This window comes from Notechis scutatus, chromosome 7 (genome assembly GCF_049901735.1).
Source record: "Notechis scutatus isolate UNSWTSFEM ecotype Mainland chromosome 7, rNotScu1.2, whole genome shotgun sequence".
Taxonomy (NCBI): Eukaryota; Metazoa; Chordata; class Lepidosauria; order Squamata; family Elapidae; genus Notechis; species Notechis scutatus.
The window spans coordinates 1924346-1948360 of NC_142015.1; the positions used below are offsets into that span (position 1 = coordinate 1924346).

A 24015-nucleotide genomic window follows, 5' to 3' on the forward strand; every position below is an offset into this window, starting at 1 on the left:
CCCAGGGAACAAAAACCAAAGAAGAAGGCACATTGGCAGCAAAGCAGCCCCTCTGTAAACAGAGCACAAGATTTAAGAGAGAGAGAGAGAGAGCCCCTGGGGTTGTAAACAGTTGGGGGGGGGGGGCTGGCTTGCGTCACCCCAGGCTGCAGCGACCTCCACGCCGTTCACCTCTACGAAAGAGAGAGGAGAGGCAAATAACCCGGGAACTCTACTCAGCATCTCCCCAAAAGGCTTGCAGGGAAGAGCCTTCAGGATTGGGGGGAAGAAACGAGGCCCTTTCATCCACCCCCCACCAAGAATGTTTACCCCCCACCCCTCCCACCCACAGGGTTAAGAGCAAATAAGATCACGACGCAGAAGTGGCCGCACAAAACTGTTTTTCAAGCTGGCCGAGCCTGAGTTCCCCAGGGCTGACGGTGTTGCTTCCGTTCGAGGAGGAGACGTGGCCGAGAAGGGGGAGGAGGAGGAAGAAGAGGAGGAGGAGGAGGACAGGCGCAGGTGATCGAGCTCCCAAAGACAATCTTCTCCGTGGCTTTGGCCCTTTTCTTCCCAGCCTGGAGCAAAGAGGCGTGGGGGCTGGCGACGTTGCAAACCAAGCCCCTCGCTTCCTTTTAAGCATAGTCTATCTGAATAGGGCTGCGGGCTCCTTCGTTCTTGTGCTCTTGGCTGGGGGGCACGCTGGCCTTCCCTTCCCGCTGCTGTTCTCGCCCCCGCTGTCCCAGGACTTGGAGGCGGAGATATAGTCTTTCAAAACGATTTCCATGTTCCTGGCCTTCAGCGCTGCCGAGTGCAGTTTCTCCAAGAAGTCCGGCATGCCTGGGATGGGGGACAATGAAGGGGTGTGGGGGGGGAAGAGGACACAGACAGGTGGGTGGAGCGGACGACGGGGAATCCAACACCTACATGCGGTTGGTGAAACTGTTCCTCCTTCAAAAGCACTTCAGCGTTTTGAATTAAGGGGAGATCCCAGTGGGCTGCAATCTGGGGGGAGGGGGAAGCAGGGGTCGCCATCCTTTTGGACCTCGGGGACCACCAAACTCATCCTTTTAAATCCCGCGGACCCTGAAAAAAATCCCCCCAAAAGTCTGCAGGAAAATCCCCCACGCCGCTTTCCTACCGATCGATCGTTCTTTATTTGGATCTCAGGATATCGTCTCCAGCTCCGTTCTCAGGAGGAATGAGAGAGAGAGAGAGACTTTTGGCTTCATGCAAGGAAAGCAGCAGAAGTCTTTCTTTCTCTCCCCCCAAACTCCGCCAGAAACGAGTCTTTGCCAGCGCAGCCTCTTGGAGCAGGAGGCCTTGCAGGGTCCCAAAGACTCATTTCTGGCGGAGGTTGGGGGAGAGAAAGAAAGACTTCGGCTGCTTTCCTGCATGCAGCCAAAAGCAGAAGAAGAAAGAAGTGGAGAGAAGCAGCCCAGTGGCCAGGCCAAGTGCGTGGGGCGTGTGGGGCAAGTTCCCCCCTACTCCCTTTCCACCTCCCTTCACTGCCTTGTGTTGTGCGCAATGCAAGGGACACAAGCCTTGTGTTCCCGCCGGCCATGTGGGCGGCTCAGCCTTGTGTTCCCACGCAGCCTGGATTAATTGCTTTGGGGGGGACATTTCTCTGCAGACCACCAAAATTTTCTCATGGACCATCAGTGGTGCCCGGCCCACCGGTTGGAGACCGCTGCCTTAAAGACATCCTCGTCTTGGGATTGAAGACTGAAGAGCCATCCCACTCACACCAATTGCGACTTGGGCGACATGGAAAGGCAGGATCCGCCCAGGAGGCGGCTGCTGTGGCAGGCCAAAGCCCAGAGTTGGCACTCAGGAGTGAAACCTTCTAGGCACCTGAACCAGAATTATGGGGACTTTGTTCAGCTTGGCAGAAATGGAACCTGAAGGGGTGCCTTTTAAATCCACTAAGCGTCAATAGCCAATTTTGAATAAGTCCAAAAGGATCATCTTCTTCGTTTAACAACCCCATAATCCCTTGCTGGGTGAAGTCTGAATGGAGCTAGCAGAGTATTTCAATGGCCGGATGCTCTTCCCGTCGCCAATGAGGAGTTTTGTTCAGCAGATATATATTGTCAGTGTGCCCAGAGAGAGAAATATCTGCCTCTACCTAGGATCGAACTCATTGCACCGCTCCAATGAGTTCAAAAGGATGCCTGTAACACAAGGGAGTGGCTCTCCAATACCAAGCCTGACCCTGAACCTCATAGGCCAATGAAGCCCCTGTGATACAAAGCCGACTTCTTTTCACCCAAGGATAATTTTCAACTCGCTTCAACGTAGTAAAGTAGACTTATTCACATCGCCAGGCCTCCAAAATTGAAACGGGGGGTTGCTCTAGATCAGGGGTGTCCAACCTTGGCAGCTTTAAGACTTGTGGACTTCAACTCCCAGAATTCCTCAGCCAGCTTTGCTGGCTGAGGAATTCTGGGAGTTGAAGTCCACAAGTCTTAAAGTTGCCAAGGTTGGACACCCCTGATCTAGATCATGCCCTTCTGGGATCTGAGGTCACCTGGTGTTTTACACAACCAACTCAAAAGAGTTCTCGTTCTGCCACTTTGGGGAGCCCGTTCTCTATGCTGAAGAATCACAGTCCCCAAACTCACCACTGGAAACCATCCAGCTGACACAGTATCGAGGAAACACAGTTTGTGGGTTGTCACTGTACGTGAGCAGGTAGTCAAAGCCATTCTGAAACGAGAAACGATACGGATTACTACTCCTTGGAACGAGGAGATCCGCCGCTATCTGCACGGTGAGGTAACCTGCCCAATGTAACCCTTTTGCTACCCAAAACAAAATCAGTGGGAACGACTTGCTTCCAGAAGTCGTGAATGCTCCAACACAGAAGAGATTGTAACAACCATTTGTCTGAAGTGGTGTAGGGCTTCCTGCACTAGGCAGGGGGTTGGACTAGAAGACCTCCAAGGTCCCTTCCAACTCTGTTATTCTGTTACAGTGAAAAAATAAATTATAAAAAAAAAAGTGCTTGTTGCTGTGATAAGAAGGAAAGAATCGTGAACAATCTCTCTTGCCGTAAGTCTGAAGCAATAAAGGCTCCAGAAGTATCTGGCCTTCTTACAGTCAAACTTTGGTTATGGTTGTTCTGTTGAGTCATAACCTCGCCCTGAACATCAAAAAGACCAAAGAATTGATTATAGACTTCAGAAGATGCAAAGTGGAGCCTCTCCCGCTATATATCAATGGAGACTGTGTGGAAAAGAGTTCATAGTTTTAAATTTCTAGGAACTCATATTTCCGACAACCTTACTTGGTCGGTCCACACTATGGCCACTGCAAAGAAGGCCCAACAGCACCTGCACTTTCTGAGGCTGCTGAAAAAGAGTGGTCTGGGTGAGAAGTTGCTGGTTACTTTTTACCGGTCTACCACTGAGAGCATTTTGGCCTACTGTGTAACGGTGTGGTATGCTGGATGCTCTGTAGTGGATAAGAAGATGCTCCAGAGAGTTATAAACACAGCACAAAAAATCATCGGTTGCTCTCTTTCTTCTTTGGAAGAGATTGCGAAGACCAGACTCCTCTCTAGAGCACTAAAAATCTCCACAGACCGTTCTCATCCGGGACACTCATATTTCGAACTGTTACCCTCAGGGAGACGTTATAGGTGTCTTAAAATGAGGACTAATAGACTGAGAGACAGTTTCTTTCCCAAGGCAATAATTGTCTTGAATCAAACAATGCATACGTGATTTAGCCCTATGTATATAGTGGCATTTTTAAACTATCTAACTTGCTATATGTTTTAAATAGGTTTTAGAGTAGGTTTTTAATTATTATTTTAATTATTTTAATTTTTAAATACTCTGTAGTGTGATTGTGATGTGGTGTTTGGGATACTGTGCTGGAGTAGCTTTCAAATTTCATTGTATTTGTAGAATACAATAATAAAGCTGTTCTATTCTATTCTATTCTATTCTATTCTATTCTATTCTATTCTATTCATCCAACATTTATTCTATTCTATTATTCTATTCTATTCTATTCTATTCTATTCTAATTCTAATTCTAATTCTAATTTGGTTCGCCGGCAGCCGGTGCAGACGGCAGCGGAATCGGACAGTGGGAAAGAACGGGGACCAGTCAGGGAGTCTGGAGAGGACTCGGACGAGGGTCCTGCGTCCGATACAGAGATGGGGCCAGGACCATCGGGGAGTGGGGTGCTGACTCCGGAGCCTCCACAGTCTGGCAACAGCGAGGCAGAGGACCCAGGGGAGCCTATTCCCAGTGTGTGCGCGCGCGCAAAGCTGCTAGAAGGAGAGAGCAGCTGAGAGAAAAGGGATGACTTGGGAGTAAGGCTGGGATTGCCCCTCCCCTAAGGGATTGCCCCTCCCCTAAGGGATAAAAGTCAGGCCAAGATGACGAAACCTTTGCAGGAAGCAAAGTCGTTCGTTCGGTTGAGATTCATTCTTGAAGCTCTTTGTACTTCGGTTGGTTTCTTTTCTAGTTCATTTGATACTTCTGCTATTGGCAGCACTTCACAGGGAAGAAAGGTGGGTGCTCATCTCGAGGGACTGTTTGAGAATTCATTACCGGCTGGGAATGAAAATAATTCCCAGCGTTGCAATAAAACAAGATTTGTTTTTAAAATAAGTGTGTGCGTGATTACGGTCTAGGAAGCCTTGGTCAGAACAGTTCCCTTTCCTTAGTACACAGGATTTCTGGGGGAGACGGCTTTTATAGGGCCAGCAACCACGGCGACCAAGACCAAAGACCAAAGAAATGGTGAGTAAATCAGTTCCTTGGAGCCTCTCTGTATAAGGAGAGGACAAGAGATCCTCCAGGCAGCTGCTCCTCCTCCTCCTAAGGCTGCTGCAGAACAGTGGTTTTCTGTGGGTTCAACTTGATCACAATTGCAGCAGAGACTTTTGAAGGGCATTACATTTGCAAATCTCACTCTCTGACCCCTTTCAATCATTCTGGAGAACGTGTAGCAAGAGAGGGAACTCATTCTCAAACCAGTTTAATGTCATTTTTTACAACAATTGAAGAAAACCTAAAAATACAAAGGTATCTGGCTTAGAGAATCTTGGCCCCACCCATTTTGCATTAGAAAAAGATGATTGTGAAATTAAATGACCAATGCTGTTGCTGCCCTGACCAAATAGTCACTGGCAAGGATTACAAAGATGATATATATGTCTAATTTTGAGGCCTAAAATATAATAAAATGTGTATAATAAGTCAAAAATAACAGGGGTCAGACACACATTAACAATGGTTGCTTCAGCCTCTTAAATATTTCTGCTCCCTGTAAATTTCAGATTCCCCTTTTTAAAAAAATACAATAAAGGAACTCACCTCATCAAATGATTTGTGAGGATGGATGACCATTTGTGACTCGTAGGTTCGGACCCGGACAAATTCAGGATCTTCGGGGACGCCTGGATGTTCTACCGCTCTGAGCAAAATAAGAAAAAAAAAAAGGACATTATGCTTCCCCCCAAAACCAAACAACCATCAGTTTTAATTCTGGGACTGCAAACATGGTGCAATTCTTGTAGAGTGGGGCGTATCAAATTTTTCCAATTTTCCATTTTCCAAACATGAATGGGTGCTCAAAAGTTGTGACCTGCCTTGCGGATTTCAAAGGGTTCCTTTCATGTAATTTAGATGTGCTTAGTAAGTAACTAAGATTACTTAGTAAGTAAGATTATTTTGACAGAGATATGGGAAAATGGCCTTGAGCTTGACATGCCTGCAGTACACAATGCACATTACGCCTTATTCTGCGCCTAAAAAGCTTTCAGTGACAGGACAAAAGAAACAGAGGGAAAGGTCCAAAAAGTGTTTCAGGGATCTCAAATTGATAGGCACGTTGAAACTTGGGAGGAAAAAAGAGCACAACTGGAGTTCCCAAAAGAGCTTCACAACAACATTGGCACTCGTTTCTCCTTCATCCTTCCAGCATTTGCCCGAGAACCTTTCCAGAAGGTTTTAGAAACCCAAATCTTAGCAGGCGGCTGGACGGATGGATTGGTCCTTTTGACATGCAACGAAGGCGCCTCCTTACCGTGATACCAGCACCATCAGGTTGTTCTCTTGGTCCACATCATACCGCCGAACATAAACGTAATCCCGCGAATACATTGGATACTGGAAAGGGATGTAGGGGTGGAGGAAGAAGAAAAGAGCAGTGTTGTGATGACCCAAAGGGGCGTGGCACAAAAGCAACAAAGTCACAAAAGTAGGTAAAGTCCCTTTAATTCCTCCAACTTGGCCCCCAGTGTCCAGTTATCATCGGCTGGAGAAAAAACTCTACCAAGAACAGTTTTTAAAGGAAAGAAATTCAGTCCAACCCCAAAGTACATACTGTATAAATTAGAAATAAAAACCAACACAAACCACACTGCAGCAATTAACGAGATAGGGCAGGATAAGGAATGGCAGAACTCAAAAGATAACGAAACACACAGAGTTGGGAGGACACCGGAACCCAGATAAAGCGTGACAAACCAAAATAATTTATGCTTTGCTTCCAGCAAGGTGCTGTGCGCAAACACCCTTTTTAAATCCTGTTTTCCCAGCTGCAGCTAATGGAGGGAATCAGGGCCCTTTTCTCCCCTGTAAACCATGTTGCTCCCTTATCTGTTCCTCCCTGTGTGCCCTAGGATGAAGAGGGGGTGGGCCTGGGTCTTCCTCTGAATGCCCAGCTGGACTGTGTCCTTTCCTTCCCCAGTTTCCTCCACAGCCAACAGAGCCACACTCCCACTCCGTCAGCTGCTCGACCTCCCCCTCGGAATCAGATTCTAAGAGGGGCATGACAAGTGTCATTAGACTGGGTGGCTTGTGACAATGCACCTGGCTAGCAGCACTGGGCAAAGGAAGGAGGCCTTACCGGAAAGTGAGTTACCCAGTGCACTACCTCCGAGCCCGTATCCCGGTCTCTCTCAATCACTTCCAGTTTGATCACGAGGGAGTCCCATTTCTTCCGATATTCCGTATCCAGCTAGAAGAGAAGAAGCCACGCATTCTCAAGTCAGCTAACCTAAGCTTTCAGTTTGCTGACGCAATTCCCCAAAAACAGACTACGAAGCCAACATCGAAAATCCTGAGGTTTCCTGATTGGTTACCATCTCGAACTAAAAGTTCCTCTCTCCCCCGAGAAGGTGGAAATAAATCCTTCATGTTCGGGGGGTTTTCGGAGATTAACTTGTCAGGCTTTCGTTTCCCTCAAAAGGGTAAGCAAGTGAGAAGATCAGAATTCAGGGAAGAGTAGAGAAAAACAAATTAAACTCTTTTAAACCCAGAACCCGTTCTGCAGAAAATGCAGAACAGGTATAGAACAGAACGTAAAATGTAAATGATGCGTGTGTGTGTGTATGTAGATATGTATGTATGTAAATGAAAATGGAAAAGTCTATGCCATAACTTACTGCAAAAATTGCATATAAGATTTGTTTTTAAAAGTGTAAAAATTTAATTAAATTTTCTAAAAAAAAAAAAAAAAAAAACAAGAACGTCTGAAGGGATAAAAAAAAATAAGGTAGGAGGATGAAGAAGAAATCATAACAGGAGATATTTTGGAAAGCCAGAAAGAAGCGTTGTGGGCCAAAGCTCCTCCCCTTAATAGCATGTGTGTTTATTGACAGTTAGTTGGTCATCGGACTATCAGCTTGACCAAGGTAAGCAAATTTTTAAAAAGTATTTTTTTAAAATTATTTTTAAAAAGAAAGGAAGTGAGGAAAAAGACATACATTACTCATTTCATTGGAGGATTGGCAAATTAGGGGAAAATGCATCCCAATTGAATGCTATTTTTCAATAAAAACAAGGAAGCATCTTGGTGACAGTTATGGAAAACCAGCTCAGTGCATTGGATAGGTAGGTATATAAAGTACAGTAGTTAACAGAAAAAAATAAATGGTAGCAAAGGAAAGTGAGCATTTAAGACTTGTTTCTAGCTGCAGTAAACTATATTCCAAAGCTGTTGAGCTTGCCACCAAATATAGTAAAACATTTCACCTTAATTTTTCAATTTTTGAACATGCATTACCCATTTTAACAACCAGCACTGGAGAAATGTACTAGCAGAATATCTTACAGTTATTTTGTCTTGCTTTATTTGCCCTATTTTGAACTATTTGGCTATGCTTCTGAGAGGGCCCTCACATCCCTCCTACAGTAAGAACAGGACAAGCAGAACGTAGGCTGGCTTAAAGACTTAATAAGCAGGAGGTACAACCAATGAGAAACAGGAAGGGGCGTGGGAGAACTCACCTGCACATTGAAAAACTGTCTTGGTGTCACATCTGTGTATGTTCCAAAGACTAAAATAGAAAGACAAATCTCAGAGTGGGCAGTAAAGCAAATGCAGGTCTTGGTTAAGACTACAAATCGTAGGTGGTGGGCTCCAAAGCACCCGAACGCACCTTGCTTGTTATGGACCAGTCTCAAGTTTTTAAAGATCAGTTTAATTTAAAACATAAACAGTAAACAGTGAAGAAGAGCATCTTCCGCTCGTACCATCTTTTGTTTCCTTATTTATTTCAATTACAATAGTTCTGGCCCTCAGATAGGATGCATTCTTAAGTGAATAAAAATGGAGCCGTGGCTGAAGTTCAATGCTCCTGGCTGTCAAAAGACAATGATAAACTGGGAAGCGGCTCTTAGAAGGAATATGGGAGATGGAGAGGCGGGGGGGTGGGGAATCTCATCAGTTAAGGTCTTTGTCTAAAAGCCGCAGCCTGCACTGCTGGAGCTGTGGCCCTGGAGAAGTGGCACAATCACATCTTTTGCTTCATAATCACTTTGCTCAGTGATGGGAATTCTGGTCCCAAATAGGAGCGTAACCTCAGGGCTCCCTACACAAACTTGTAAGCGATAAAAATTGGCCCAACTACGGAGAGCCACTGGAAAACGTTAGGACCGACTTAGAAATCCCTGAATCTGGATTTTTTAAGATTCCCTCGGCCCTTATTAAGCCTTGAACGTGGCTTTACAAGCTTTACTTTCCGGTCAATCATTATTAGTGGTTAATTCAATTTAAATGTTGCCCATCTCGCTATCCAGAGCGAATTAAGCAGCCCAACTTGGCCAGACAGACTTGTGATCTGTGTACTAAGACAAGAGTGAATTCATGAAAGGGGAGGGGGTGAGGCTACCTCGATACTGGTACATATGACCCCCGCCGACCGGACGCCTCCATAGTTTGAAGTGCTTCTTGCTGACCACCATTTCCCAACTCTGCTCTTCAGGATCAGACGAGACCCCTTGGCAGGTGCTTTCCTCCAGCTCCTGCATCTCGTCGTCTTCCGTGTTGCTTGGGAAGAACTTCGATATTTCTTGCATGTGTTTCATTTCTTGCACAGACCTTGGGAGGACAATGTTGAAACGTGTCAGCTTATTCTGGTCAGATAGATAGATAGATAGATAGATAGATAGATAGATAGATAGATAGATAGATAGATAGATAGATAGATAGACAGAAAGAAAGAGATAGATAGATAGATAGATAGATAGATAGATAGATAGATAGATAGACAGACAGACAGACAGAGATAGATAGATAGATAGATAGATAGATAGATAGATAGATAGATAGATAGATAGATAGATAGATAGATAGATAGATAGATAGATAGATAGATAGATAGCAGGCAGGATAGATAAGATAGATAAATAAAATAGATAAATAAATAAGATAGACAGATAGACAGACAGAATAATTTTATTGTCACTTTGAATGTACACTAATTGGCATACATTAAAATGAAATATATTTGCATACAGCTCTCAAAGGGTCTCCACCTCCAATATACACTACATAACCATGACACAATAAACAAACAAACAAACATGCAAATACCCACATATATTATATGACACAGAGAAACACCAGTCTAGTTCAGATGTACATGGCAAGAAAAACGAATCTTGACTGTTTTCCTAAACCCATCCCCATGGACTTGCTGGGTAACATTTAATCAACCTATATTTGGCAAGGGAATAAGAAACTACTGAAACAAATGCTGCCTTTTTATTCTAAAAAAGAAAAGAAATATTTTTTTTGATTTTTTGCTGGATTTCCGTCCAAGTTCTAACCTGGCTGGTTATTCTTAGCAAGCTAAGACCAGCTCAGTGCTGCCATCAACAGGGCTTTTTATTTCTATTCTTTTGCATTATCTTAATCAAAGAGCAGCTCTAGTTGCACTAGAGCTCCATCACTGGAGGTGTTTAAAAAGAGACTGGACAACCCTTTGTCTGAAATGGTATAAAGTCTCTTGCTTGAGTAAAGGGCTGGACCAGATGATCTCCAAGCTCCCTTCCAACTCTGTTATTCTATTATTGGATTTAGGGTTCGACATTATATGTGACTCCAGCCATTTTCTGGTTAGCCATGAGTGAGGCTATTAACTCTAACATGGATGACCATTCAGTGGAAGGCCACATGTTTGAAATATGTCGAATGCACGCATGACTAAAGAGGCTGAATGAGGACAATAGGTAAACTAAGTCAAATCATCTACTGATCTTCCAAAGAGCTGCATTTATTAGGACAACTGTTACATAAATCTGGAAGCTTCCAGATCAACGGTACTTAACCTGAACAGATAGATCTACTACCTCTTGTTCTCTTCAACTGAGCTTGCGCAACGGATATTCCTCTCTTGACTTTGATTTGCGCTGAAGTCAACGTTGAAGGGAAACAATTCATTCCGAAATGTGGGTTCATAAAAAGCATACTAGGCAGTCAGGGACTGGGCCAGTGTCACTCAGAGAAGGTAAGTGGGAAGACTGTGCCAAATCTTTTTCACCCTACTTCCAGCATTCATCACGACAGAGACCTTGTCAAAAGCCCAGGGGATTACAGGTTAAGCGCTTGGGCAAGGGTGGCCTGGATTACGCAAAGCGTTCCAACATTTGTGCAAGACTCAGTCCTGAGCTCAGCAACACGCAAACAGCCAAAAGGTGTGTTGCAAGACCTCACCTGCTACTGGTTCAGAACAGATTTGCAGCACACTGATACCTACTCCTCACAAGTTCTCCAAACATTAAACTTTCTGAGGACGCTTAAATATATGAAGAGTTGCCTTTCCTGGAGTTAAAAAGTTTATTGTGAGTTTCATGGCTACTGCCTAGTTCTCAGCAGCCACCTTGCATTTATTTTCATGTTAGAAGATTTACTAAATCTATGTTTCAGGAATTTCTGATGGCATCTTTCCTTCTCGCCTTCCTTTTCACATCTTCTAGGCCAGGAGTCCCCAACCCTTTCGGAACTGGGCCGCGTGAGCGTGCACACACGCAGCTCCACTTGCACAAAGGGCGGGTGAGCGCATATGCATGCAAAGCTCCATTTGTGCGAGTGGTGTGTGCCCACTGCTTGTGCAAAGGGAACTACACACACACACTTGCTCGCCTGCAGCCACCCACTCTCCCCCTACCCACCAGTCCACAAAGCCGGAAAGGTTGCGGTTTATTTTAAATAAACCCTACCATCACCTCACCGTCAATGCTTCAAGATGAGGTTCCCCAACTCCCAATCCACAGCCCACCAGGAACTGGGCTGTGTAACTGAGCAGAGCCCCATCCTTGCATGTGCCTGCTCCAGGCAGCATGCAAAACCACATCCTGTCCTCCACAGCAGGGGTCTCCAACCTTGGCAACTTTAAGCCTGGAGGACTTCAACTCCCAGAATGCCCCAGCCAGCTTTGCTGGCTGGGGTATTCTGGGAGTTGAAGTCCTCCAGGCTTAAAGTTGCCAAGGTTGGAGACCCCTGCTCCACAGAACCAGTCCCTGGTGCCCAAAAGGTTGAGGGATGCTGCTTTAAGACAATGGTTTCAGCCACAGTGATCATTTCCAGAAAGAAGAGAAAGTTTAGTACCCCCATGTTCCTGCAGAATTCCGGCTGAATTATTCAGTTTTATAAAGCAGCAAAGCTGCTTCCAAACTTAACACATATATCCACTGCCCCCCTCACATAAGGACAATGGTCTGCTAAACTCAGCAGCACAAAGACAACTTCAAAAAGTCTGTTAAAGAGGCCCAGTGGAAGCCTCCCAATTTCAAAGCTTAGGAAATATGAAGTTTAATACTGAATTTGCAAAGACTTCCAAGCACTGAGGGATATTTCTTCAGGCAGCATTAATGGGAAAATGAGGCCTTTCAGGCTCTTTGGTCCCAAGCTGTTCAGGGCTGGGAGGAGAGCCAGAGGAATACTGGGAGCCATTGTTGGCAGCCAACTATTCAACAATGACCTCGCACATTCCCTGGGACTGGCCCCCGTTTGAGCAGAGCAGACTCCTGCAGCTTTCACTCGCTTGCATCCACTTTGTGACATGCCCGGCTCGCTCTCGGATTTTTAAATCCTGCAGGTATATATGGTCTGCTAAAGTTAGGGAATCTGGCATCTGCCAGAGGTTTAGCACTCCAGCTTTCATTGGCGGCCAGTGGAAAGCTAATCCCAGTGGAATTTATGCTGCCCCCACACTACGCAACAGGATCTACAGAATCCAGTGCACTTCGAAACAGATATGTGGCTAAAAGAAAAAGAAAAAAAGATCCTGATGTCCATGTAAATATTTGAAAACACAGAATGACGAAGGCTGTTTGCTTTTACTGGGGACCACAAGTCTTGCTTTCTTCCACGTGTTAGAGAACAACTCCCATAATGCCCAAAGATCTATTATGATACTGACTAGGAATGAGGGAAACTGCAGAGCCCTAGTTTGGGAAAAGCCACCTGGGTATAATGTTTTTGCTTATTCCTGCTTCTCCTGCTTTCTTAAATAGTCTCAAGATTGCCTGCAAAAGCTCGTATTTTAAAAGTCAAAGAATGTGAAATAAAAGATATAAATGAACAGTGCGGTGAAGCATGTGTTACACTGGTAGTCCTTGTTTAAGGGGCAGTTGCTTAGCAACCAGTCATAGTTACAAGGCACTTATGACCCAGTTCTGGAGTTCCAACCAGCAGTGCCCCCTTTCTGTGGCCACATAACCTCATTTGGGGTGCTTGGCAACCAGCTCGCCTTTAAATCACACGATACAATTTCATGAGGGATTTTATTTTGGGGGGTTTTTTGGCCAGAAACCAGCCTTTTCAACCAGTTTTTGGCCAAAACCCGCCCACAGGAATGCCCTGACTTGCTTAAGGTCTGCTGCAAAAAAGGGGTCATAAGATTATCAGGTTATCTGAGCACCTCAACTTACGACCGTCATCACTTACGATGGAAAACTCTGGGCTCCATTACAGGTAGTCCTCAACTTATAACAAGTTCACTTTGTGATGGGTCAAAGTTACAACAGTGCTGAAAAAAAGGGACCGATGACCGTTTTTCGCACTTATGACCACGGCAACATCCCCATGGTCATGCGATCAAAATCCAGACGCTTGACTCATATTTATGATGGTTATAATGCCCTAGGATCACGCGATCTCCTTTTGTGACCCCTGACAAGCAAAGTCAACGGGAGAAGCCAGATTTACTTCACAATTGGGCTATTAACAACGGCAGTGATTCCCTTAACCGAGGCAAGAAAGGTTGTAAAATGGGACAAAGCCCACTCAACAAATGTCTCACTTAGCAATTCAATTCTGGTCATTCCCTCTACCTTCCTCTCCTCCCCAATCTGGCCTAAAATAGAGGTGACGACTTCTCCCTCTTTCCAGAAGGGGTTTTAAGTGGGGGGAGGGGGGGCAGCCTTGGCCACTTGAAGACTTGTGGACTTTGACTCCCAACATGCGTGTCAACGGTCCGACTGACAAAAGCCAACAAACGTAAGACGCTTTCAGGAACTTCGCCATCCCCCAAAGCAAAACTTTTATCAAGCACATCATTTCGGCACCGAAGAATGCAAAACCGGCTCTAACTTTTCCCGCGTAAATTCTGCACAGTTAAAAAGACTGGGCGGGGCGCATCGTCCAGTTGTGAAGGGTGAGTTTGTGTCTTGGCCGACACCTGCAGAAGAAGTGTCCTCGGTGGAAGGAGGGGGCGGGGGGCGGGGTTGGCTCTCACAGGGCAAGTCCGGAGCCTCTGCCTTCCATCTTCCCCTTCACTCCCACCCAGTTTTTGGGCAAGCTGAGAAGCGATAATAGTCCCAGGACGCATGAGTGAATTCAATCTTTTCACAACGCGCTGGCTGGGGAATTCTGGGAGTTGAAGTCCACAAGTTTCCTGACAATGAGAACAATTAACCAGTGGAGCAACTTGCTTCCCAAAGTTGTGAATTCTCCAACACTGGAGGTTTTAAAGAAGAGATTCCTCAGCCATTTGTCTGGAATAGTATAGGGTTTCCTGCCTGAGCAGGGGGTTGGACTAGAAGACCTCCAAGGTCCCTTCCAACTATTCTATTCTGTTCTGTTCCATTCCATTTTCTCTTCTCTTCTCTTCCCTCTACTCTGCTTCCATCCCATCCTGTCTTATCCTATCCTATTCTACTCTACTTTTCTAATTCTACTCTATTCTATATTCTATTCTATTCCTTGTTCTATATTCTATTCCTTATTCTATTCTATTCTTCCTTTATTCTATTATCTATTCTATTCTCTATTCTATTCTATTCTATTCTTTATTCTATTCTATCCCTACCCTATTCAAGCCGCCAAGGCTGGACACTCCCGCTCTACAGCAACGGCCAGCTTGACTGGTAATTATGGCACCCAAGAGAAACCTGACTCAAGGCACCTGCTGGATGTACGAGAGCTAACAGAAAATCTCTTCCCTCCCAGTGATAATCCTGCCCTGGTCACCGAGGAATTAAAAGGAAATTGGGTTACGATGTGCCCTGTTACCAACACAGGGAGAGCCCCGTCCACCAGCAACACACACACACACACACACACACGGTGAGCCAGAGAAGGAAGGGGAGAAGACCACCTACCTCTTCAGCTCCTCTTCTTTGATCCTCTCCTCTTCCCACAGGAACACTCCAGTGAGGGCTGCCATCAGCTTGCAGGCGTTGGCATGATGACCCCGGAACCGGCGCCACAAGGAAGAGAAGAGGCTCTTGCGCGCCCTCTCGGAGTAAATGTTACTGTACAGCTGAGTGATTTGCTGAGCACGCCTGATTCTCTGGCTGGTCACGTAGCTGCACTGATTGGCCAGCAGGGAGAGGAGGCTCTTCTGCCCCGGGTCTTGCTCGGAGCCTTTCCGAAGCCACGTAAGCAGCCACTGGTACTTGCCCTTCAGGAAGTCCTCATTCCACCACCACACGTTCCGTGGCTTCCCTTCATAGCTGATGAAACGGGATGAGTTTGCGTAGAGGGAATAAAAGCTGGAGGGAGGCCTCCACTGAAGTGGGTGGAACATTCCTGCCACGCCTCGCTGACCAGTCGATGCCCTGGAGCCAAACAACAAAAAAACACACGCATGCAAAATCACAAGACAACACCAGTCGCAACGTTTGGCATCTCCCCATTTAGGATTCTCCTCTCTTGATCGGATAGACAGCATCACAATTAAAGGGAGCTTCCTTTTAGGGTTCAGAGAGGAACTTAGAGCAGCTACTTCAATAACCGCCGTTAGCAATCCATTCGAGGGTTACAGACCACATATAAATCACAAAAAATCATTATAAAACGCCTTTGTTTTTGGTCAGCCTATTTTTTCCGTTTTTGTTTTTTTTAAACAAAAGGATATCTATTGACGCTGTTTTAGTAAACATGCCAAAAAGAAAGCAGAGTTAAAGAATTATTCTGCTATGCTGTTCCTTATCCTTTGTTCTTCTGCTTAATGTTGCTTTTGCTTTAGTTTTTATTCTAAAATGATTTATTTCAGCCTCTTCCACAGAACTGAATACACAAAAGGACTGGCAGATGTATCAGTAACAGGTTTATGTAAGGAAGGTTAATATGCCATATATTAGTTGAATTTAGTTCTCCCCCACCCCCAAAATCTGGTCCAAAAGTATAAAATGGAATGAAATTATTGATCCTGCATTTCTCAAGCGCAGAGATAAAACACCTGGATTCCTACATCCCGCTATGATGGTTTATAAATACACAAGCTTCATATGATATGACAGTTCAAAAACAAACGTAACATTGAAGGTGCAACGCATAAGCATGAAACAACATGAAATCGCTATTAAAAATGCACAGATGAAGAGGGAGGGCTGGAACTAGAAAGAAAGGAAGCTTTTATGGAATTCAAACGTTCAAACCAACGAGTGTATCCAAAGACAGATGTTTTCCCCAACACAGTGAAATCATTCATGAGGACAAGGGAGAGAGGAAAGTCAACTACATCAGGGGTCCCCAACCGCCGGTCCGCGGACCGATACCGGTCCGCGGAACAACTCTTACCGGGCCGCTGGTTGCTGGGCGCCGCCATCTTTTTTGGGTAAAAAAGTGCTTCCAGTGAACTTTTCCGGGTAGAAAGCTCACCGGAAGCACTTTTTCATCAAAAAGATGGGCGCTAGCGCTTCCTGTGAGCTTTTCCGGGTAGAAAGCCATTTCTACCCGAAAAAGCTCACCGAGCGTGGCGCCGCCATCTTTTTGACAAAACGTGCTTCCGGTGAGGTCACCGGAAGCACTTTTTCATCAAAAGATGGCGGCGCCCAGTTGATGCTGGTACCGGACCGCGGCGCCCAGCTGATGCCGGTACCGGGCCGCGGCGTCGAAAAGGTTGGGGATCCCTGAACTACATCACATTTTCTCCACGAGCAGAACTCCCTGTCTCACTATTCAACATTTCCAGCATGGAAAGATTCTGTCTTGGGGAAGCAAGAGTCAAAAAAAAAGCAGCATGCTTCCTCCTCTACCGCTATTCTCAGCATCCCGTTACAGGCCTCAAAAGCAGATACAGTAATTGGTATTAGCAACAGGATCAGCTGGCTTCGCAGCAACCTAAAAATGACCCCAAGGCAGGAATGCTTACAGCATACCTACCTGTACAGTAGTTCAGCCGAAAGAGGAAGGGTGCAAGGGGCTTCTTTTGCAGTAGAGATTTCTGCAGCAGCTGCCAAGCAAGACCCTCGCCCAAAGATTCTTCCAACTCTCAACAGTATCAAGTAACAGAGAAACACCCCTGATGGTTAGCTGCGCTCTGGCTGTATCAAGAACACAGGCTCAGCCTGCCCGCTCTACCCAGAGATTAACTTTGTAGTCAGAAGTGAGTTTGTGAAAAAAGGAGTAGGCAGATCTCACAGGTGTGACTGCATCTGTTGGATCAAAGCTTTTGAGGCTTGCCAAATGCTGAGGTGTAAGATGCAGAATCTAATTAAACTCCAATGCTTCATTCCTTGCATGAGAAGAACAGCAACTCTTCAAAAGTAGCAAATGGCAAAAGTCTAATTTTCTATTCCAGTTTAAAAGAATCCACCAATACCTGCAATCTATTTCAGAATTAGAAATATATTATTAAAAACGTGAAAAAGGGAAAAAAGAAACCTTTAACGGTTGCACAATAAAGCAAATATTAAGCAACGAGACTCATCTTTAACTTTACAAACGACAGAATTAATCTGATGCTAGCTCATAATCTTTACTGTACCCTGATTCCTTGAAGCTTTAAGTAAATATTATTAGAGGACCAAGAACTGTATTGAAGAGACTTAAAAATATGAGCCGGGAAGATAGTATACAAACATAAGCTCAGATACCTGCTTTTTGTCAATTACAAAATAGAGAAAATGCCATCCTCTCTTTTTCAGATATGTTTGCAACACAATATGACTTCAATAATCTGGCCAAACCTCACCCACCCAGTTCTTTCCAAACCGATGATTCCTTCCTGCCATGTTCTGCCCAATCTTTCCTAAGTGGGATGTCCATAAACATAATGGATTAACTCTCATAATCCCTCATGTAGCATGACCAACAATAAATACAGGTAGGAGATTACAGAATTAAAACAGTTAGAATGGGAAGTGTGTCCTACACTAATTTCTCCACCTTGGCAACTTTAAGATATGGGGACTTCAACTCAAGTTAAACTTACTTCAACTTAAAATGGTGCTGTAGCTGAGAAATACCGTCCTACACTATCTTGTGACTCCATAGAGAACAAATCCTACAAAGCAATTTTCACCATCAGCAATCTCAGGTTAAAAAAACCCACAAACCTGTACAGTAGAGTTGTGAAGGCATGTTTAAAAGTCATACAGGACAAATGTCAGATTAGAACAATTTCTACTAAGGTCTTGGAAGATAAGGAGAGTTACAAAACGGTGCAGAGGTTCTATTACTCTTATGACTTTCAACAGCACGGTTATTCACAATAGGTACAAATTCACTTGCGTTATCCCTAGCAGTTTGCAGAGAAACGTTTTAATTTTTAGCGTGTGCCCAACTGCTTACATCAGAAGGTAGCAAATGATAGATTTGAGCCAAAATACAGCCAACTGAAAGCTGAAAGGTATGTGCTCTTCCCTTTGCACATGGCCTCAATCAGAAAGCTACAGAAATACATAGATAACATTCAGTCAGATGACTTTTAAGTTAATTTAATGCCGTGTGCAATCTAGAGCAACAATTTCTCTTGAAGACCATCAAGATTGGCAAATCCAGAAAAGGATACTGAAATGTATTAAATATCTGCCATGCACCATTGGTGAGAATTATAAAGAGTTGTTTATCTGCTCCTGTAATATGGTTTTCTGAGAGCATCTAGAATCAGTTTGGTTTAGTGGTAAAAGTGCTGTGGCTTAAAAAGCAGGAGACCGAGTTTTTCAGGCCTTCCTCAGGCATGAAAACCGGCTGGGTGACTTTGGGCCAATCGTACTTTATCAGCCCATCTCGCACGTAGTTGTCATTGTAGGAAGAATAGAAGGCAGTTATATTAGACATGTTTGCCATTGTGACTTGTATATTTAAAAAAAAGGCAGGACAAAAACATAATAATATAAAGATCTGCAAACAGAAGAACTGTGGCAAAAGAAAGCAAAAATAGGTGCCTGGGGTGTAATCCTGAAACATCCAGGGCACCATTGGAAGACCCTCACTCAACCGCAAAAGGCAGCTTTGCTTAGAAACAGATTACATTATGCGACAATATTGTTATTAAATAAGCACATCTGCTTGCTCCAAGTCCTTGGGAAGGACTCAATAGGTGGACAAAAATGCCAAATCCAGTCTTGCTGAGTGTTTATGCTGAACCCACCATAAATAACCATTTAATTCCATGGCTCAGTTCTTTCTCCTAGGCACCCATGCAAATTAAGCTGCAGCAATGAATACACATGCCTTTATAGTAGTGTTAGGAATTAAAATCTAAAAGCCCCTGTTCTGCTCCCCCTCCCTTTAGGCAGATTAGGCTGTTAAGGGAAATCTTTTACACCAATACTCCAGTTTCGCCCCTCCATAATAAATCCATACCTAGGGAGGAATCTAGTGCAATCTGAATCTTTTCCAGACCCTCTAACAATACCTTCCATCGCTGTTGGTGGCCGAATGAATAAACCACAGACAGTCCTCAAATTTACGACCAAAATTGAGCCCAAAATGTAAGTGATAAATTTGTGAATTTTGTCCCATTTTTACGGACATTTCTTAAGCGAATGCTGGCTCCACAGATGATGAGGATTTAAAGGTGTACCATATCTGGCACCTGAAGGCAGGACAAGAAGCCACGGGTGGAATCTCATCCGGGAGAGAATCAACCTAGAACTAAGGAGGAATTTCCTGGCAGTTAGAACCATTAACCAGTGGAATGACCTGCCACCAGGAGGTTGGACTAGATAAGATGACCTGAAATATTGATGCCACTTTATAAAACGCTAGTAAGGCCACACCTGGAAGAATGCAACCGATTTGGGTCACCATGCTACAAAAAAAGATGTTGAGACTTTGGAAAAAGTTGAGAGAAGAGCAACTAAGAGGATCAAAGGCCTGGAGACTAAAACATAGGAAAAACGGCTGCAGGAGTTGGGTTTGGCTTGTCTAGACTAGAAAAGAAGAATTAGGAGATGACAGGACAGCAGTATTCCAGTATTTGAAGGGCTGCCCCAAAGAAGAGGGAGTCAAGCTATTTTTCCAAAGCACCTGAAGGTCAGACAAGAAACAATAAGTGGAAACTAATCCAGGAGAGAGAAGCACCTTGGAATTAAGGAGAAACTTCCTAACAGGGAGGACAATTAATCCGTGGGACAACTTGCCACCAGAAGTTGTGGGGGGTTTCATCACTGAAGGTTTTTTAAGAAGAGACTGGACAGTCTCTCTTCTGAGATGTTATAGGTTCACTTCATAGAATCCTAGGCTGAAAGGGACCTGGGAGGTCTTCTAGTCCAACCCTCTGCCCAAGGCTGAACTAGAAGACCTCCAAGGTCCCTCCCAGTTCCTGTTCTACTCTATAGACGCCAGGGGTCCTCAAACTTGACAGCTTTAGGACTTCAACTCCCAGAATTCCTCCTCCTCCAGTCATGTTAGCTCGGGAATTCTGGGAGTTGAAGCCCACAAGTCTTAAACTTGCCCAGTTTTGAAGGCCCTTGATTTACGCCCCCAGGGTCCCCTTATAGAGATACGGATCCTCCTATTCATTCGGGGCGCTGTCCTTCGATCCCCTTGAGATGCCCAAGAAAGAAACCCCCATCCCCTCTCAACCCGCCCCCCATTTCTGGCCGCTTTACGAGGCTTCCCGTTACCCCCCCACAATCACCCCGCCCTTCCCCCCGCCAACAGACCCGAAGAAGCCGGCGGAGGCTGCAGCCACGACGCTCCCTCGCGGGCCTTGCGGGAGCTCCTCCACGCCCGCCCCCTCTCCGCCTTCGCGCCCTTTTCCCAGCATTCCCTGCGGCGCCGCCAAATGGCCACTTTCCCACCCCCCACCCCCGGAGGGGACCCTCAGCCCCCCTCAGGCCCCGGGGACTACAATTCCCAGAGGCCTTTTGGGGAAGGGGCTGTGGACGCGAGACGGAGGGGGAAAGCCTCACCTGACGAAGCCTCTCCCCGCGAACCCTCCAGCCGGTGGCGCGGCCCGAGCGGAGGTTGGGGAGAGAGAGAGGGGCAGAAGACGGGGCGGGGCGGCGCCTTCTCCTCCTCCTCCCGGCTTTCCCCGCCTCGCTTGAGGAGAAAGAAGCCCTCAGAAAGCGGGCTGCGCTGGCTAGGCCGCGCCCCGCGCCCCGAGCTCGGTGCCTATTGGCCAGCGCTTAGCCATCCCCGCCCTCCGATTGGAGGACAGAGACGTCCGTCGTCTTCTTTTTTTTTCCTTCTTCTTCTTCCCTACGACCTCTCACGGACGGCGTGCTGACTTTCCTTCGAATCGCTCGCCCACCGAGCCTGGGAGCTCCGCCTTGTGACCCACTCAAGGGCGCCTTGGAGACAGGAGGACCCCACCCCGGCCCCCTTCCAGCGAGGCTGCCCTTGGATGGCGCCTGCGCGAAAAGTCAGGCGGTCCCAAGGACAGCCTTGTTCTGAGGCCTCCCGTTAGCAAAGGGACGATGGGAGATGCAGTCCAAGGGCAGATGGACCTTGGATTCTCCCTTAGAAAAAGAAAAAAAAAAAGGGGGGGGTTAGGGGGCGGGAATCCCTTTCCCGGGAGTTACCATTTGGGAAGCAGGCGTTGCTGGGCCCTGGCCTCCTCCAGAGTGGAGGGCAGCCAAGCAGCACAATTCCCAGCCTCTGGATCAGGGGGGTCTTCAAACTGGACAGCTTTAAGACTTGTGGACTTCCACTCCCAGAATTCCTCCTCCGGTCATGTTAGCTCAGGAATTCTGGGAGTGGAAGTCCACAAGTCTTAAACTTGCCAAGTTTGAAGAGCCTTGCTCTGGATGCTATTGGGGAACTCCGGGAGCTCAATGCAGCATTTGTCCATCTTAGCCTTTTGAAGAGCTATGGACTTCAAGTCCCAGAATGCCCCAGCCAGCACTTCCGAACTATACGGGCCATCCTCCACTTACAACAGCTTGCTTAGTGACTGGTCAAAGTTATAACGGCACCAAAAAAGTGACTTGTGGCTGTTTTTCACAGTGACAACCATTATGGCATCTCCATGGTTAAAATTCAGATACTTGGCCACTGACTCACATTTATGACAGTTGCAGTGTCCTGGTATTGCTTTTTGCAACTTACTGACCAGCGAAGTCAAAGAAGAAACCAGATTCACTTTTAACACAACTTTGTTACTATCCCAAAGATGCATTTTTTTCCCAAAAGGCAACTGGACTTTCTGGTATTTTTTCTTGGAAGACATTTCGCTTCTCCTCTAAGAAGCTTCTTCAGCTCTGGCTGAATGGTGGGGAATGGAAGGATTGATACTCCTTGCAGACAGCTGATCATTTCCATCCTTTTAGAGGGTCGTTGAGGCCACTTGGAGGTTTATCTGTGTCCCGAGTCAGACTTTTAGCTATACAGTTTGGGATGAAGACCCTTGAAATGGTGTGGGAGTAGGAATGGATTTCCAGAGGGAAAAAATTGCAGACTACAGGAACCATGTGCTCTACTCAGGTGACCGTAACGACCCAGGTAAACCTCCCACTAAAAGGATTATAATAGTAATAGGTGGTGTGTGTCCTGGTGTTCTTGCATCACTGCCAAACTTGGGAAGGGTCTTTCATTTTTTTTTAACTAAAAGCATCTTCAGGCAGGGATGTAAAATTCTTTGGTTTGGGTGAGCATTTTGGAAGAAGGTTGAAGGACTTCATTTCACCAACTCAGCTCTAGCCTTTTTTGAACAGGGTAATTCTTTTTCTGCTATTCTAATCCTTTATTGTGCATTCAGCTTTGAAGAAAAAGAGACTCGAGGCAGACCGACAAGAATAAATGAACCACAATGTGAATATTATTTTTTTAAAAAATAGAAACATGTCAATGCAAAAACTGCGGCCTTTGCAAGCGATCAAACAGACACTGGTCAAATTGGGTTTGCCCTTCCAGGTGGAGGAAAACCCACGAGGCTCTCTTAATTCTGAGATCCTTCATTCCTTTACAAGCCTGCACGCTTCAATAATTTGCCAAGAGGCCATTCACGCTGCCATTTTATTCTGGGTAGAAAAAGGAATCCAGATTTTTAGCCGATGGGAGTTAATCAACAGTGCTTCGTGAACTGGGTCTAAAAATGATTCTATGCAGATTATGTGGTTTTTATCAAGTCCCGCTATGGAAAAAGAAGGCAGGTTGAAGCCACCAGTTTATTCTGAAGATGAATCAAGCTGCCCTTGGCACATGGAGCCTTTATTGCTTCCCAGCCTTGAGCCAGAAAAGGGGAAGAGAGCGGACGCAGTACTTCCCCATTACTCCCTTCAAGATCCAAATAGCCATGGCACTTATATCCCGCTTCACGTGCTTTCCAACCCTCTCTAAGTGGTTTTACAGAGTCAGCCTCTTGCCCCCAACAATCTGGGTCCTCATTTTACCCACCTCAGAAGGATGGAAGGCTGAGGGAGGGAGGAAAGAAGGAATGGAGGAAAGAAGGAATGGAAAGAGGAAGGAAGGAAAAGGGAGGAAGGAAAGGAGGGAGGAAAGGAAGGAGGAAGGAAGAGCACTTAGACTTATATATTGCATCACAGTGCTTTTACAGCCTTCTCTAAGCAGTTTGCAGTCAGCCTCTTTCCCCTCAACAATCTGGGTCCTCATTTTACCCACCTCGGAAGGACGGAAGGCTGAGTCAACCTTGCGTCCTGTCAGGATCGAACGCTAGATTGTGGGCAGAGTCAGCCTGCAACCCCGCACATTCTAACCCCGGAAGCACCGGGGCTCAAATACAAGAGACCAGGTGGAAATAGTAAAAGTGTGCACAATATTTACAGCCAAATCAGCCCGGGAGCAAAAGATCGCTACCGGCTGTTTTGTGAGCGTGCGGAAAGCACAAAAGTCAGATTGGGACACACACACACACACACACTCCCCAACTGAACTACCTTTTAAAATTAAAATAAAAAGATCAGATTTCTTCTACATCCCACAACTTTCTCCTTCTCGGCGTTGAAAAGGTGAAGCTTTCGGAGTCTAATTTAAAAAGCTATCCCAATTTCTCTCCCCCTGCAATTAAGAGAACAGGGGAAGGGTCCCCTCCACTTTCCAACCCTGTATTTATACGGTGGCCTGTTAACACGCTCAGGCTACAGAGGATCTCATGTCCTCTGCATGATCTGGCACAGATAAGAGAAGGACTGAAGTCCACGGAT

The 24015-nt window shown here is 45.7% G+C and overlaps 1 protein-coding gene across 1 annotated transcript; it reads right to left on the reverse strand.

The window, feature by feature from the left end:
• Positions 1-363: 363 nt before the first annotated feature.
• On the reverse strand, positions 364-21214 carry STARD7 (StAR related lipid transfer domain containing 7). Its single transcript, XM_087969887.1, is given in 10 exon segments — positions 364-697; positions 700-819; positions 2604-2688; positions 5317-5416; positions 6029-6111; positions 6854-6964; positions 8236-8285; positions 9120-9328; positions 14836-15294; positions 20824-21214. Coding segments are annotated over 9 exon segments (1269 nt in total). The 5' UTR covers positions 15264-15294; positions 20824-21214; the 3' UTR covers positions 364-614.
• Between the last annotated feature and the right edge of the window lie 2801 nt (positions 21215-24015).